The sequence below is a fragment of the Lissotriton vulgaris genome, chromosome 3_1, assembly GCF_964263255.1.
Source record: "Lissotriton vulgaris chromosome 3_1, aLisVul1.2, whole genome shotgun sequence".
Taxonomy (NCBI): Eukaryota; Metazoa; Chordata; class Amphibia; order Caudata; family Salamandridae; genus Lissotriton; species Lissotriton vulgaris.
In genome coordinates, this window is record NC_141689.1 from 81612322 (window position 1) to 81628717 (window position 16396).

The following is a 16396-nucleotide window of genomic DNA, read 5'->3' on the forward strand; positions in this document are numbered from 1 at the left end:
GTCGAATACATGAGATGTTATAGGCTAGATGTGCCAAACTGATAAATTTACAAGCCTAGAAAATGCAAGAAGCTAGAATGCCATGTATAGCCTTGTTAAAATTGAATCAAAGTTTAGGATTTTGATATTCCCCGGCTGTCTTATTTATAATGTAAAGATCAGCTCTGATATGGTGTGTATTCTCTCTGTTGAACAGATTCAATATCTGCATAATCCCTGCATTATTCCACAGAGCAAAGTGATGCAGAAAGAGATGTTGATATTTCTCATTGCATACTCTAAAATGTGGTACAGAGAGACAAGATAACTATAGCAATTCATGTACACAAAGCCTGGAAGCAAAGTCTTGATGGGGTCAGCATTACATTTAAGGACCCCTATGTGTGGCTCAAAATAAAGCGGGGGACCCTCAGTGGTGACCTCAAAGTAGTAGAAGCCAATGCTTGACTTCAGAAATAGATCTAAAAAAACTCAACCTCTCTCTCTTAATTTGATCTTCTGGATGGTCTAGCAGAAAGAGCAGAACCCGAGAAGGTAGAAATATAACTGTGGCATGAGATAAAGGCATATCGCATAAATATAATAATAATGGGGATAGTAGAACTGTGGGGAGCGTGTGTGGATAGAGGCTGCAAGAGGCAGTGGGTTGAAACAGGTCTCTCTGGCAAGAATCCTTCACTGCAGAGCTCCATGTAACTGCACGCAACAAGTTATAAGATGAACCCTGGCACTTGGCTGTTGTTGTGACTGTTGTTGATTCAGGGTATAACACACCTGAATAGGGTTGTGTGATGCTTTTCGGGGGCGATGCAAACATTCTCTGCCGTCTCTTTCTAATGTAGGTTGCAGAAAACTAATGTCATAGGAAAGTGCATCAAGTGATCACAAGCTATGCGGCGATAATGCTTCACTGCATATATTCTACGTTCATTCTAGCGTATGCCTATAAGCTCTCTTAACCTCGTAAATGACCAGGATGAGGGCGCATCTGCACGATAAAGAAAGGACCACTGTCCATGAAGAATGGCATGGAGGCGTTATGCTAAATGAAATAGTCTGGCATAACATGAAGGTGTCCAACCTGAAGAGCTGTTCTGGCAGAGGTGATTGTCTACTGTGGTTGGCTGCGGGAGTAGATAGTACATTTCGTATCAGGGTCAGTTCAGCAGGTTCAACCGCCCTTTATGGTGTCTGTAAGACTTGACAGAGTCACAGGCGCCGTCTACTGTCAGGAATGTGCGCATCTAATAGAATGAATGGTTGATTGCACAATTCTCTCGATTGATGGGTGAAAAGTCTAGGCCAGCGTGTAAGTCAAACAGTAAATCCACCGCTTCACCGCACAAGTGAGGTGTCTCTCACCTTTTTACCACATACACGTTCAGAGAAGGTGATTCTGTCCACTACACCCACCTACAAAACAATCAAATATCCAATGAGAGGCCTTTTGAGCCACGGTGACTGATGACCGGGGAATAACAACGTGACCTTAAGCTTTCCTTGGATCCTATGTCTGTATCTGCATTTTATCATCTTCTATGAGAGTTCAAAGTTCTTAAATGACTTCACCAATAATTGTTGCCTGAATTTTAATGCTTGTGAAATGTTTTAAGCCTCTTCTGGTGGTTTTATTGCTGTCAAAATAGATATTTTTGTAATATAGTTGGGGATTACTGGTCACATGATATCACTGCCTGTTATGTCAAAGTTTGTGCAATTAAACGACCTAATGTACATGAAGAATTAAAAATAGTGGGTTCATAACCACATGTATTGAGATTTGTCCTGCATCAACCTATGTGGTGCCTGTAAAACCACAATATTTACAAAAGCTCTCTTCAGCTTTCATGTTACAACCCCAAGATCGGTGGATAAGCGGGTAGCAGCAACATCTTAAAGGTGCTTGCATGCAGTCAGCATATGCAGAGACCAGAAGTATTTAAGCATCGCAGTTCTGCATTAGGTATCTTTACATATGACCTGTTGTGAAATATAGTAAGTTATGTCCAAAATATTGGGTATCACATTTTTATGTTTAAAATCATGGTTTAGCTTCAGGCACTCGGTCAGTGATGAAGCTCTTAACCCCTTCGATGCTGATGACGAGCTCAGCTCGTCATCAGCCACAGGTGAAGTGTGCAGATGACGAGCTGAGCTCGTCATGTAACGCGGTTAATTGAAAACAGCAGCACAGCGCAAAAATAACCGCAGCAGCGATGTGGTTAATTATGTGATTTTCAGAAGGCCAAGTGATAAACTATTTTCTTATACATTATTAAATTGTGGGTGGTGATGGACAAAAGAGTGTGCAGACCGACTCAGGGGTGCCTGGCGCTGTGTTGACAGTAACCCTGGAAGGAGCAGGAGTGGAACTTCACTCCACGCCCACCCCCTGCCAAAGTAATTAAAAGTAATTAAAAAGGCTTACAACGTAGGGGTTATTCAGTGAAGAAGGATGGCGAGGAGGAGGCAGCCACGGCAGGTAAGTGCCTTTTTATTGACTTTATATTTACTTTGGGAGGGAGGAGGGGCCGGCTAACTACGCTCTACCACAGAGTCGTAGTTTTGCCTGAACTCCGCGTTCGCAACGGAACGCGGAGTAGGCAAAACTACGCTGGTGGAGCGTAGTTACCCTCCTCGGCTTAGTTGACAATTGAGAAGATCCTATATACTTTCAGTGCGTAACAAATGTTGACGGTTCCATACTTTGGTTAGTCACCCTAATTTAGAACTCGAATTCAGGAAAGGTGCATTCGCCTTGTTAGATTATGTTAAGAAATCTTGAAATAGAACATGTTCATCAATGGTTCCTTTGTGTGGTTAGATATAAGGTAGAATGGAAAAGAACACAGAGCAGAAAAATATTCAGCAAATGTAGGCTTATTGTAAACTAAAGATAGCACAGTACTTCAAGGATCCTACAAGAATCCTAACACACCCAATAGAGTTGTGGGGCTAGCTTAGAGGTTTTCCAGCTCACAAGGGTATGACATCTCCAATAGCCCTCAACATTATTTCCATGGCAACCATTACAAGTTTTCAACGACAAACAGGCTGACAAAATCTCTTAATTAATACAGTGCAAAAATCTCAACCTTGTGTTTGCTGTTCAAACTCGTTGGCGTTGGTCTTGTGATTGGCGACCAAAAATGGCGTTACAGTACTGTAGGAAGGCTAACGTGGCTGAGCTGCTTGACTGCAGAGAAAAGGCACAAGTGTCCGCGTGATCGTTCCAGCAACCTCGCCAGCGTGCTCCAACTGGACGTTACACGTATGCGGGGCGAGCAAGTAACGGGGGCAGTTTCACCCACAGCAAGTCTAGATACAATCTGAGGAAGAGTAGATGTTCCATGGGCACTGATACAAAATCTTTGGCATTATGTGAGAAGTACTAAGATTTTTCCTGAAATCAGTTTTTTTGCCGCAAGTAACGTTGAGTTTAGCAGCAGAAAAACTTCTACATTCTTGTTGAGAGGGTGTGCTGCCGTGCTGCTGTGCTGCTGTGCTGCTGTGGTTTCCATGCATTTCACAGACTCTAGCTCTTGAGCGGCTTCCTAACGTGTCCACCTTCATGCATTCAGGAGTTGGGCCTCACCAGCTTCATAGCAGCATAGTTCTAGAAGAAGGAAACATAAAAAGTGAGCAATCAGAATGTTTCTCTCATTTGATGTTTTCATGGACATATTTTGCTCATTCTTTTTAAGACCTGAGAAATTCAGTAAACAAACAATAACAAAGCAACAGATCTGCATTTAGGTGTATTGCATCTGTTTAGACTATAGTTAAATGTACAGTGTAGGCATTAATATACTATACACGTTTGCAAGAGAATTATTTAACTCATGAAATGTGTTCCAGAAAAAGAACATAGGTTGTTCTTATTGCAATAAGGTACTACTTAACCAGGGGTTGGCCACCTTCCAATCAGAACCAGCATCTCTAGTTTAAGACATCTTTTTTTGCACTTTCAACCTAAAATATTTTGGAATGGACCTGCACCCTCAAGTAACAGATTATGATTTGCACAATCAGGATCGGTGGGTTCCTGCTAGCCCCTCATGTACTTACCTTGGTAACTTAGTAGCCAAAACTGTGACATTGATTTAAGTACTGGTCAAAGTATAAAAACACCGGCACAGATTTATTAAGGTTTCACATTAAGGTTGCGTCACTTTTTTGGTGCAGCCCCAACGCAAAATCTATTTTGAGATTTACAAAGCCACACATTGCCTGATCCACTTGGCTTTGTAAGAAAGTAACTCAACGCAGCGCATGGAGCTTCCTTGTACTACCTTGTGTTGGGTTGGCAATACATGGGCGGAGCATTGGCGTTACCATGTATTCACCCATGAACTTTGAAGCAAGCCCATATTTATTAAAGTCAGTAAACATGGGTTTGCGCCAAATTTATATGCCTACCCGAGGCTGCCTTAATAAGGATGGATATCTTTATTTCTCCTCGTTACTTTCTCATTGCATTTGTGCTGCATTTAGCAGATATCCCTTCCTGCACTTTATCTATTTTGACCACAATGGAGGTATTCTTTCATCATGGTGCATGGGTGCTTGCATTGGCGTTAGGCGGCCAGAGGTTCCCCAGTGCCTTGAGATAGCAGAACTGAAGCATATCTTAGGATATATGGTGCTTTTCTGCTCTCTCCCTTTGATGCAACGCTGCACAACAGATTCCTTCACTGCATTGCATTTTAGAAAATCGAAAGCCCAATGTTTTGGTAGAAGTGCTCATTCTGGATCCAAGGTCAGCGATGCTGAGTCTGTTTTTGCATCATTAGTGTCCAGAGATCTTGGTCAGATGGAAAGGTGGCTGTAACTGCTTTGTCAGAGATTCTACTGGGCAGCGGAGCCAGTAGGGATCCTGAAACTCAAGTGTTGTGCTCTTGCAATTTCTCAGACCCAGGAGTTGTGCAGTCGTGTGGACAAGGCACTTTGGTTGTGCCATGCGGTTATGTGGCATGCCGGTGAGCATGCCATTGCCATCACCCACTCAAGACATCACAAGAGCTTGAACAGCAATCCAGGAAGTTTGCTTGGTTTCCTGGAAGTTAGTGGATGCTGTCTTGGTCTTATTAAGGTGTATATTGAGGCTGATGTTGCCCTCAAAGCGGAATCCAAGAAATTTGGCATATTGTTCATGATTTGATGGCTAAAGACATCAATGTTCATCGCAATAAGCCAATCTTGTACTTCTTTGTGCCAATTGTTCATCCGGATGAATTGCAGGGGATTCACTTTCAAATATGTCTTCAGCATCCAGCCGTGTACGCAGATGTTGTCTAGATGACACTGATGCCTGAAGAGCAATATTCTACATGCCTAATATCTGTCTACATGACAAACCAGACATCAATTCATGAATCTCTACTGCAGGGGAGCATCCCTGATTGTCTCAAAATTGGGCAAGTCACTCCCATCCCTAAGAAGGCGAACTCAGATTTATTGAATCCCAACAACTTCAAACTCAACAATGGTTAGCCCAGAACCATCTTTTATTGAATACCCTCAAAACGTAATTCCTGTTGATTGCCCCCACAATCACTCTGACCTTACCCTGGACTGGCTAAAGCAACTCACAGCCCTTAACTGCACCCCTCACGTGGTTGATTCCGCTAAATCGTTAGGCATTACCTTGGACAAATTACTTAACATGCAAGCTCACATCAGTGCCACCATTAGGGGTGCCAACTTTCATCTTAACACCCTCAAGAAAATCAAACCTTTCCTTCCGACCGAAGACATACAATCTGCAGTACAATCCCTGGTGATCTCACGTTTTGAATATGGTCTGGTGACCCTTGTGGGGCTTTCTAAAGCGAGCTTGGCCCCTCTCAGAGCCACTCTCAATGCACCGGCCAGGCTCATCACAGGCTTCGAAACCCATGATCACATTCCACCTGACCTTGTGTAGCTTAACTGGCTTTCTATTGAAGCGAGGATTCATTTTAAAATAACTTGCTTCACGCATAAAGTCTTGCATTACAACACTCCGGCCTATCTGGTGAACAAGCTTGTTCTTTCTGGCACGAATTGGAACTTAAGAAGTATGTTCACTCTTCTCTTGAAACCTCCCAAATTTAAGAAGAAAAGTACGTACAAACGTGCCTTGTCTGGCCATGCACCAAGAATTTGGAACGCTCTTCCTACTGAGATTAGAGCCAATCCTTCCACTGCCTATTTCAAGAAACAGGCCAAGCTGATGTTCCTGAATGATCGTTAACTGCATCACCATGCTCTCTTTTACATGTCCCCTTGTTGACAGTCCTGGCAGTTATCCCAACATAGCGTTCTCCATTTATCTTATGTTTGATTGTTAATTGTTATTTTACCCGAGGGCCCTCTTTCTACAGGTTTGTCAATTATTTTATTAGGTTGTGTTAAGTTCACTTTTGCTTGTTTTGCTGAATGTTACAGAAAATGTGTTACGCCCTAGGAGAAATGGATCTAGTGGAGCCCACTACCAGGTCCTGATCTTCATTGTGTACTCCTTTTGGTGTCACTGTGCTGGCTCTACTGTACGGAGTCTACTCATGCTTTCACCGGGTGTACATCGCGCTGATACCCGCAAGGGTCATGTTCGTGCTTTTTAAAACTTAAAATAAATAAATAGTGTTGTTTAAACAACATCCAGGCTTCAAAAAAGAAGTTGTCTAGCTGTATCTCTGCATGAATCATCATGTTGTCCAAATTAGGGTTTTTCTTAAATGTTGATGTTGCCCTGATGCACCATCCCGGCCTGAATGTTGACATTGTGTATATGATATACAGGGTTGAACGTTGTTGTTGTCTAAAACTGTTAAAAACATTTGACAAATTATGTCCCTGGGAGCAATGTGCCCTCATTTCGTCTGACTTAGTTGGTCTCCTAGAAATTCAAGAAGGCCAACTGTGGTGAGAGATCTTTTGCAGAACAAGTGTCAAAACAGTGTAGTCGATTCCTTTAGAAATGTGACAGAAGCCTAACCAACTATGACTTCAGAGAGCTTTAAAGACTTTTCTATATAACTAAGCAGAAAAGTATGGGTTGCAATGTTTTTCTGCACTATGCATGGATACCTGCAAAGGTTTAAGTGCTGTAGAAATGTCAAGCACAAACTTAATGTGCTGAGCAACCACAATGCCATAACTTGATGAATATTTACAAATGTTGGCAATGTGTTTCACGTCTTTCATTGCACTTCTTAACTTACACCCTCCTGAAATAGGTTTAAGTGATGTTGTGTATGGGAAAGTGTGATGCACATCAAAGTTTTAGGGTGGTGCAGGACATGTGGAAACAAAAATAATTCCAACTCTATCCTAACCATAAGCCTCCAAATTTCTTGCTTAGAGGAAGATATGAGTCTGCAGGTTTACTGTTGACAGGAACCAGGGGCACTCAATATAATTTTTTTTTTAATTTCTAGGAGGAGATTGACAATTATTCATCAGATAAGATTTTGGTGGAATGTTCCTTTTCAGCAGATATGATCAGAGGACCATGATGTGGACAAAGAGAGCTAACAATTTTCTTTCTGAAATGTGAGTTACATTATGGTTCCCAATTACTACTCATGAAAATAACTGTCTGCTCTACAATTTTTCAGAAGACCTCCAACCGCAAAACGAATAACGTGGTCCTCCGAATGCATAACTCGTATCCACTGTCTTTTACATATTGTATACCCTCTTAATCTGGCTCAAGACATTTTCTTAGATGACATGCCTTGTTAAAACCTTTTCCCAGAATGTTAAAGTCTAACTATAAAAAGACCGGACATAGCTGGGATGTGCGCAAGATCTTTTTATTTTGTTTGAAGTTCTCCTTTTAAAAGATTTGTTGTAATCGTAAATTTACAATATTTTGAGTGGTGAATTACAAGAATTCTCAGCCACCCAAGAAACACCCATAACAGATGGGCTTTGATCCACACCCCGCGGCGATAGTGACATTCCTATCCTATATGTGGTGGGAAGATAATTGTTTCAACAGATAGAGTTTCTTATAAAAAAGAGTTTAACTGGGTCTTTAACATAGTATCAACCATCAGTGAGGCAGATGTCCTAAGGCATAGATGGTTTGGTTTAACTGAACAGTGATGCATGGGAATTGTTCACAATTAAGTATTATTGGTTGTTTATGGCACCTGATTCTCACCTCTCGCCTTGCCATGCCATACCAAGATGTCAATGTCCATCTGTCCATTGAGAAACCAAATACAAATGATGGATGGATAAGGCCATCAATGAGAAGGTAAGTAAACCAGAACTTTCTTGTATTCCATACATAACCATGGAAAGCATCTCACTTCTCTTGAACCGGTCAGTAGATGTGTATTTTATTCATTATAATGTTTAGGGAGTTTGGAATTAGTTACTCCTTGAACTTGATTTTATTTTAAGCATACTTTATTGAATTTTCACTTTACAGATACATCCAGTATCGATTATAATTATTTTTAAAAGCCTTTATTGCTGCTCGCTCCCCCCTATGGAAGATGTTGCTGGGGCAGAAACTTTAGGGTTTCATCTGGTAATATCCCCCCATCAATCCATGGACGGCATACTTGTGTACCGACCTCCAGGTTCTCCCGGCCTGTTTCATGAAGCTATTAGTAATGCCACAGCCCCCTTTGTGCTAAAACACAAACACTGTCTAATATTAGGGGACTTTAACGTACACATGGATAAAATCAACGATCCAGATGCTACCAGCCTAACGGATGCTCTGAATATTTTTAAACGGACCCCTTTTTTTCAGGCTCCGACCCACAAAAAGGGCCATATTCTCGACCAGGTGGTTTCCACATGGGACATAGCCGTCTCCCCACCCCGACCTCTGGTGTGGTCAGATCATTTTCTCCTGGAGTATAGAGTCCACAGAGAAACCGCGCCCTTAAACACCCAGGGCAAGCCCCGTATGGGTAGTTTTAGACCATACCACTGCATCACTCCTGAAGCGGTGATGGGGGCCCTGGAGTCCAACCCTTTTTTTCTGAGTGGTAATGTGGAAGATGATGCAACTGTCCTGGACAATTGGCTACTGCTCCGTGCCGCAGAGCTGGCCCCTCTCGCTTCCCGCCCTGCTCATTCCTCATGTGTCTCTGCTCCCTGGTTTACTCCTGCTCTTGAAGAAAGTAGGAGTATTTGCAAAAGACTTGAGAGAGCTTGGCGGAACAACTTAGAGACAAGAGAGAAAATTGTCTATAAACAAGCACTTAAGTCTCGTCATAAACTTATTCTTAAAGAGAAAACATCTTTCTTCTCATCTAGAATAGAGCAGCTGGGAATATCAATAAAGAGATTTTTTAAATAGTAAAGGAATTCTCATCCCCCAAGGCAATAACTAGGACATTTTCCCCCTCTGCACTTTGGGTGGATCATATGGCCATTTTTTTTGCTGAAAAAATCAGGGAAATTCAGGAATCATTTCCTACCTCCCTTTGGGCTAACAATGAGGACAGGGGCCCTTCTCATTCCTCTCCTCGTCTCGCTGTGCCTCTTTTTACGGAGTTCCCTCCTCTGCCATTGGCATCTTCATTAGGTATTCTGAAGAACCTGAACTCAAGCGCTCCATCTGATCCCTGTCCTGTGTCTATTTTGGCAGCTATAGCCATGCCCGTTTATTCCTATGTCAATCAGATATTGAACACCTCCTTGCAGCAGGGGTTTGTCCCTGACAAGTGGAAGGAAGCACACATACTTCCCCTCTTGAAAAAACTTAACACAGATCCTGAGACACCTGCCAACTAAAGCCCATATCCCTCCTGCCTGCCTTTTCCAAAGTACTGGAAAAATATGTTCATCAGTCACCTCTGCCTTTCTAGCGACTAACAATATTTTGCATCAAAGTCAATCTGGGTTTCGCCCAAATTTTAGCACTAAACAGCACTCCTGAAAATTTCGGAGTCTATTAAGGACGTTTTGGATAGGGGCGGCAAGGCTATGCTGATACAGTTAGATCTCTCGACGGCCTTTGATACCGTCCCCCATAGCAGACTCCTAATGAGACTCCAGGAGTCTGGCTTTGAAGGGATGGTACTCAAATGGTTTGCCTCTTTTTTATCAGGGTGCCAACAGACCGTCTAGGCTCCCCCTTTTTCAGCACCAATCCCCCATGTGGAGGAGGGAGTACCTCAGGGCTCGGTCCTCAGCCCGACCCTTTTTAATTTGTACATGTCTCCTCTGGCTAGTCTTTCTGAGTCGCATGGAGCTAAAATAGTGTTGTATGCCGACGACACCCAATTACTCTTTACATGCGACAAAGATTCAGAGTTTGAGGGCGAAGCTATTAAGACCTGTCTGTCAGCAGTGTTTTCCTGGCTCCAACAGAATCAACTTAAATGTAACTCTGACAAGTCAGAAATCATTTTTCTTTATCTGCCCATCTAACAACTTGTGGCAGAGCTGGTGGCCTCAGGATATGCACCCTCCGGCTAACGCGGTGTTGTCCGTAAAAAATCTAGGTGTAAAACTGGACAACTCTCTGAGTATGAAGCTACAGGTTCAGACTGTGGCCGGTCAGTGTTTTGGCTTTTCGAAAATGCTCAAATAATTTCTGTCTCTACTTCAGATCCCACACAGGAAAACTGTGGTCCAGGCCCTGATTGGCTCTAGGCTGGATTATGTGAATATTCTATATCTTGGCCTCCCAGAGTATCTGCTTACACGCCTCCAGGTGGTGCAAAATGCTGCGTCCAGGGCTATTCTATCTCTTTGCCCCAAGACTCGGGTTTCCGTTCATCTGAACTCTCACCACTGGCTACCGATTCGCAAGCGGATACAGTTTAAGGCCCTTGTTTTGACTTTCAAGACCTTACATGGCTCTGGAGCCCCCTATTTAAGGAAGAGAGTCCAATTCTACCACCCTCGCCACTCTCTCCGTTCTGCCTCTTTGGCATTAGTTTATACTCAAGTGGTGAAGCACTCCCGAATAGGAGGACGCTCCTTTCAGCTCCAAGTGGCTAAACTATGGAATAATCTACCACTTGCTCTGAGACTTCTTGAGGATTTGCTTCCCTTCAGGAAAGCTCTTAAGACATGGCTGTTTCAGCAATAATCTAACACTATGCTTCACTGTATATTTTCCCTCTCCTTTTATGTTAGTCTTCACTCACCCAGCACCAGGACACTCAGCAGAGTAGCTGGGCGCTTTATAAAACCCCTGTTAACATAACATAACAATGCACAAGCTTCAACTTCCTCCATATTAGCAGAGCACCGACTCATAAATTCAATTAAGAACTTACGTTTAATATACCATTCATAATTCTAATCATACGTAGCCCACAACATGAAGTGGGAGTGGTCGATGCAATTATGTAAGCATGTAATCATATTATGTATTGACCTACCAACAAACTACAATGTTTGAGCTATGACCCAGCTCTGTGAGAGAGTAAGTGTTGCTAGGGATAGAGCCACAGGTATAGTGAGTAGGAAAGGCAAAGTGGAGAGTTAAACCCAGACTTTTGTGCTAAAGCCCCTACAGTCATATCCCCCCACGTGTGGAACAGTTGAGTGTGGTGCGTGCATGTTGTGGCAAAAGTTATTCCTTCTGGAGAGTGGGTTCAGGGGGCAGTTGCATGGTTCGAGTTGTGCCTCACTAGCTGGCTGTATCTTTGCATTTGTGGCACATCATTTAGCATCTGAGCCCAAGATTCAGACCCTATATTGTCTTCTCTTTTCAATACTGTACTCTTACAGCTAGCCCATTTTTGAAGGTCTGTGAGCCAGCTCCGAATCCTGGGTCCATCTGAGGGACTTCCAGGCCATTGTCAATTGGCATCTAGCTAGGAGTAATGCCATATCTGCCAACCTAGTCGTGACTGCCTCCGCCTTATGACGGGGGAAACCAACCCAAGAGGCAGGTCGCAGGTGATATAAGCAGTGGATGGTCTTTGGCCACTGAGAGCACTTCCATCACTGTATCTCAATAGGGGGCAGTGACTGGGCACTTCCAGACCCTACAGAGGAATTTGTCATCATGTTCCCCATATCTAGGGCAACCCGCAATTACAACTAACAACATCAAATGTATTATTTTGGGTGTGACATATGCCCTATAAAGAAAGTAATATTGAATGAGTTTAAACCAATTTTGTTTTGGGAAACCTTTGGAATGCACTCAAGGATGTTGACCCAATCTGCGTAGCCAATGGGGGTTCTCATGACTGCCTCCCATGTATCCCAAAATGCCCAGAGGTCTGGTTTTACTTGTCCTAACAGCGCTTTATGTAGGAGTTAAGTTGTACAGTCCCAGCCCGAGATCTTGCAGATGCAATGCAGGCCCAGATGGTCCTTCTGGTCAGTCAAACCTGCACACCACCACTGCTGCATCCCCGCCGCCAATGGTCCATGTATTAAAACGTGCCGGGCAAGGATCCCATATTGGATAAGCAGCTCTTCAAAATGTGAAATCATGTCATTCATATATAAATCTCCCACCTTAGTGATATCAAATGTTGGCCAGTATCTCAATTCTTTCCAATCGCCTCTCTAAGGGAAGGCAAAGAACGTGAGCAGTGGGAGCTCCCTGGCATGGAGTACTCAGGTTTGGTGCGCTGTAGTACATGTTGCCATGTATGTCAACAGGTACCAACAGGAATGAGCAGGGTTTTCCCAATTGACCTTTAAGCCAGAAAGTGCACTATATAGTTCCAGTGTGTCAAAAGCTCTGCGGATATCAGCCACTGTGACTCGAGTGTACAATAGCATGTTGTCTGCATACATTAAGAGATTAAGGGGCCACCCGTTAATGCGGAGACATTGATAATGTATTCCTTGACAGATAACAGTGGCAAAGCATTTTAGGGGCCAGGGCAAGCAAAATGGGTGAAAGCGGGTCGCCCTACCAGGTCCCGATCCCCATCCAGTAACGGTACAAAATGAGGGCACTAGTCTTTATGTGAGATGTCAATTTGTGTAAAGTAGTTTGGTCCAGCTAATGGATCTACTGCCCAATCCCATGCCCGACATTACCGCATATAGAAAATCCCAGAACAGGGAGTTAAAGGCTTTTTCGATGTCAATGGCTAGAGCCAAAGCAGTCGGAGGGAATTCTGCAGGGCAGTTCAATACCTCTATGAGCTGCTGGACATTTTGAAATGTGTTGTGCATGGGAATGAAGGGTGTGGATATGAGGTAGTAATCTAGCCACAAGTATTTGGCTAAGGATTTTGCAATCTGTGTTCAACAGTGAAAAGGGTTCGATGCGATATCACCCTCTCTGCATTACACCTATATTTTGGCAGTGCTGTGATCAGCACTTCTCACATACTATCAGGTAGCTCCCCAGCCGCATTAAACTATGAAGTAAGTCGAGTGATCAGGGAATCCGTACAGATATCATAGAACTCAATTGGGAGCCCATCCGCACCTGTTACTTTTCTTAATTGCCCAACAGACCTCCTGTTCTGAGATATCCTCTCCCAATTGGTCTACCTCTAATGCTTGGAGTCAACCCATCTGGTCCTGGACGATGTAATTGCGGATCTGTTGCACGTTACACTTATAATACGTCTTATAATTTTCACAGAACACCAGGTTAATTTCTACTTGTGACTGAACCACTTCATCTTTCAGAGTTAAAGAGCCACGGTAGCAAGCAACCAGGCTCATCTTGCTTGTCTTGGGCCATGACAAGCGAGGATCGATAATCATATCCTCTCAGTCGCTCATTCAGTGCTAGTAATGATTCATGCTCCTCACAGCCTGTTTTTAGCAGTGGGGCTCATGCGTTGAAGGAGGTCATCCTGGATGTCCGCATGCAATTGCGCTCGGAACCGCCTCACCATTGCTATACATTGCGCCTACAACACTACCTTAAAGGCATTTCATATGAACGAGCTGGAGGAGGCCATTCCCTCATTTTCTCTAAATTAATCGTTTATAGTGTCTCCCAGTGTGTCACGAAAGGCTGGGTCCTCCAAGAACAGTGGGTTAAGTTTCCATCTTGGGATCGCAGGCTTTATCACATTCCAATCAAATGTTACCAATAGTGGTTAATGGTCGGAATGCATTCTAGCTAGTATTCCGCAGCAATGGCTCTACTCGCAATGGTGTGATGCATGGACATGCTCGAGTAATATGAATACAGCCTTTGTGATTTGTAGCGGAGTCACCATGTGTACCCTAAGATGCAGTGCAGCATCCAGTCTCTCAACCTCTAGGCAATTTTGTGCGCAAGGGCGTTAGGTAGTGGGGGCGGTGTGTGATCTATCCAGGAGAGTGTTGGCTACAGAGTTAAAATGCCCTCCCTTGGCAACTGTACGAAGCTGGTTCTATATATACTATATGAGAGTGAGGTATAGTGTGCACAGAGTCCACCGGAATCCCAGAGGTAGGCAGAGGTAAATGTAGATAGCACCTTACTCTCTATTTGTGGCTGTGTGGTCGAGCAGCAAGGCTTTATCAGAGGGTAGTGTTGAGCATTTGGTGTACACACTCAATCAGCAAATGATTGCACACACTCAAAGACTGAACTTCAGATCAATTCGTTTTTGTATACAAATATTCTTTTAGTTATTTTATTTCCTAGAACCAAGCAAGCCTAGCACAGGTAAGTGATTTATACTTTGCAGTAATAATACAGTTTGAATTGCAGTTGCATATATACTTTGGTTTGATTACAGTAGAAATACTGGTAATGTAATACCTTGAAATATTGTACATACACGTTGTATTGACTTTTCAATAGGATGTCAAGTAAATTACTTTACAGATTATTTTTCTTACACAGTGTAGTATACCTGGATACTGCACTGGGACATTTCCTGTAAACAGGTAAGTAAAAGTGTTATGGTTCTTTGGTTACAGTTTTAGAGACTTTTATAGATTTTCCAACTCCACACTTAAAACCTTTTTCACAGAAAACAGTCAATGTTATCCTATGGGAGGAAATAGTGTTATTGGTTCAGAGGTAAATACTTTTTTGTGGGAGTTGGGTTTCTTGGGTTAGATTCAGGGGTCCCCCAGGGTCGAGGATGCACTTTCAAAGCACCCTCAGCGGCACTAGGGCGGCCGGGTGCAGAGTGCTGAGGCCCAATGTTATCCAGTGGGGGATAGGGGGCCTCTGGTTGGTGACTGCTCAAGAACAGGCCATAAGGTGTGGGAGCAAAGCTCCTGGACTTAAGCTTAGGGCAAATGGGGGTTCAAGTTAGCACCAAAGATACACCCTCAGCGGCACTAGAGCAGTGGGGTGCAGGGTGCAGTTTTGTCATCGGGTGCCCTGTTACTTTCAATGGGGAGTCCCCGGTTTGCAAAGGTACTGAAGGCTCAGGGATGAAGGTCTTCTGGGAGTGACCACCACTTGGAGAGGTACGTTTGGATGGTAGGGGTTGGTTAGACACCGTTGGTTTGGCCACCCAGGCCGTGGGTCATCGGGTGCAGGGGTGTCTTTTTTGGGTCGGATCTTCTTACCAGCTCCTGGTCGAGGTTGGGGGGCCTTCCGGATTGAGGTTGCAGGCGTTGACTGGAAGCTTGAGGCAGGTCAGGGATCACCGGTGAGACCTCCTTGTGGTGTTGGGCCACTCGAACTCAGGCCGTGGGCGAACGGTGCAGAGTGGTGCAGACTCGTAGATTTTGCCGGGGCTCTAGTCTGTGGGTGAACAAATCCTGTATTCACAGGAGATCCAGTCTATTCCTTGGAAGGCAGGGCAGTTCCTCGGTGTTCTTGAGGTTGCTGGTTGCCGGACACACAGGAGTTTCGCTTCTGCAGGTTCGAGGTGGGGACAGTCCGGTAAAGCTGGGGCCAAGCAGGTGGGTGTCCTCCTCCTCTTAGCTTTGGTAGGGCTGTTCGGTCCTGCTTCTTTTCTTCTTGGTCATTGCTTGTCTGACTTCTTAGTTCAGGGCTGCCCCTAAATACTGTATTTAGAGGGCATATTAGGGGTCTTGAGGTCAGAAGCCAATGGGCTACTGAACGTAGGGCGACTACACCCTTGGTGTGCTCACCCCACTTGGGGGAGTGAGCTCAATCCCTACCCCTGATTGGGGAGTGCCTGCCATCGCCAAGATGGCAGGCATTGAAGAGTGGGCTTCACCTCGCCTCCCCCACCTGAGGGGTGGGGTTTGTAGAGGTGGGCCTTTGCACCTTCTGTGCTGGCTAATTTTTCCCGCCTGTCTTCCCGCCGAATAGAATGGTCATAATAGCGAATCAAAAATATAGAATGAACATAATATCAACTAGACAGAATATAGACAACAAAAAAATCGAATTTAAGGTAAGTTAATATTAATTTTTAATTTTTGTGTGATATAATTCTGTAGCGGGTTGTGGGTTTATAGGGGAATAGGGTGGGAAGTAATTTAATTATAATTAATTAAATATGTTATTTTATTTATTGGTATTTATTTGGAATTAATTGTTAATTAATTATTAATTGGTAATTATTTAAAATATAAT

At 43.7% G+C, this 16396-nt stretch overlaps 1 protein-coding gene across 1 annotated transcript in view; it reads right to left on the reverse strand.

Moving 5' to 3' along the window:
- Positions 1-2868: 2868 nt before the first annotated feature.
- The window catches only part of DYSF (dysferlin), a 1070125-nt gene continuing 1056597 nt past the window's right edge, over positions 2869-16396 (reverse strand). Inside the window, exon 59 of the mRNA XM_086960107.1 lies at positions 2869-3616. Within this exon, the coding sequence (XP_086816233.1) occupies positions 3578-3616 (39 nt within the window). The 3' untranslated portion in view covers positions 2869-3577. The remainder of the gene's footprint in view (positions 3617-16396) is intronic.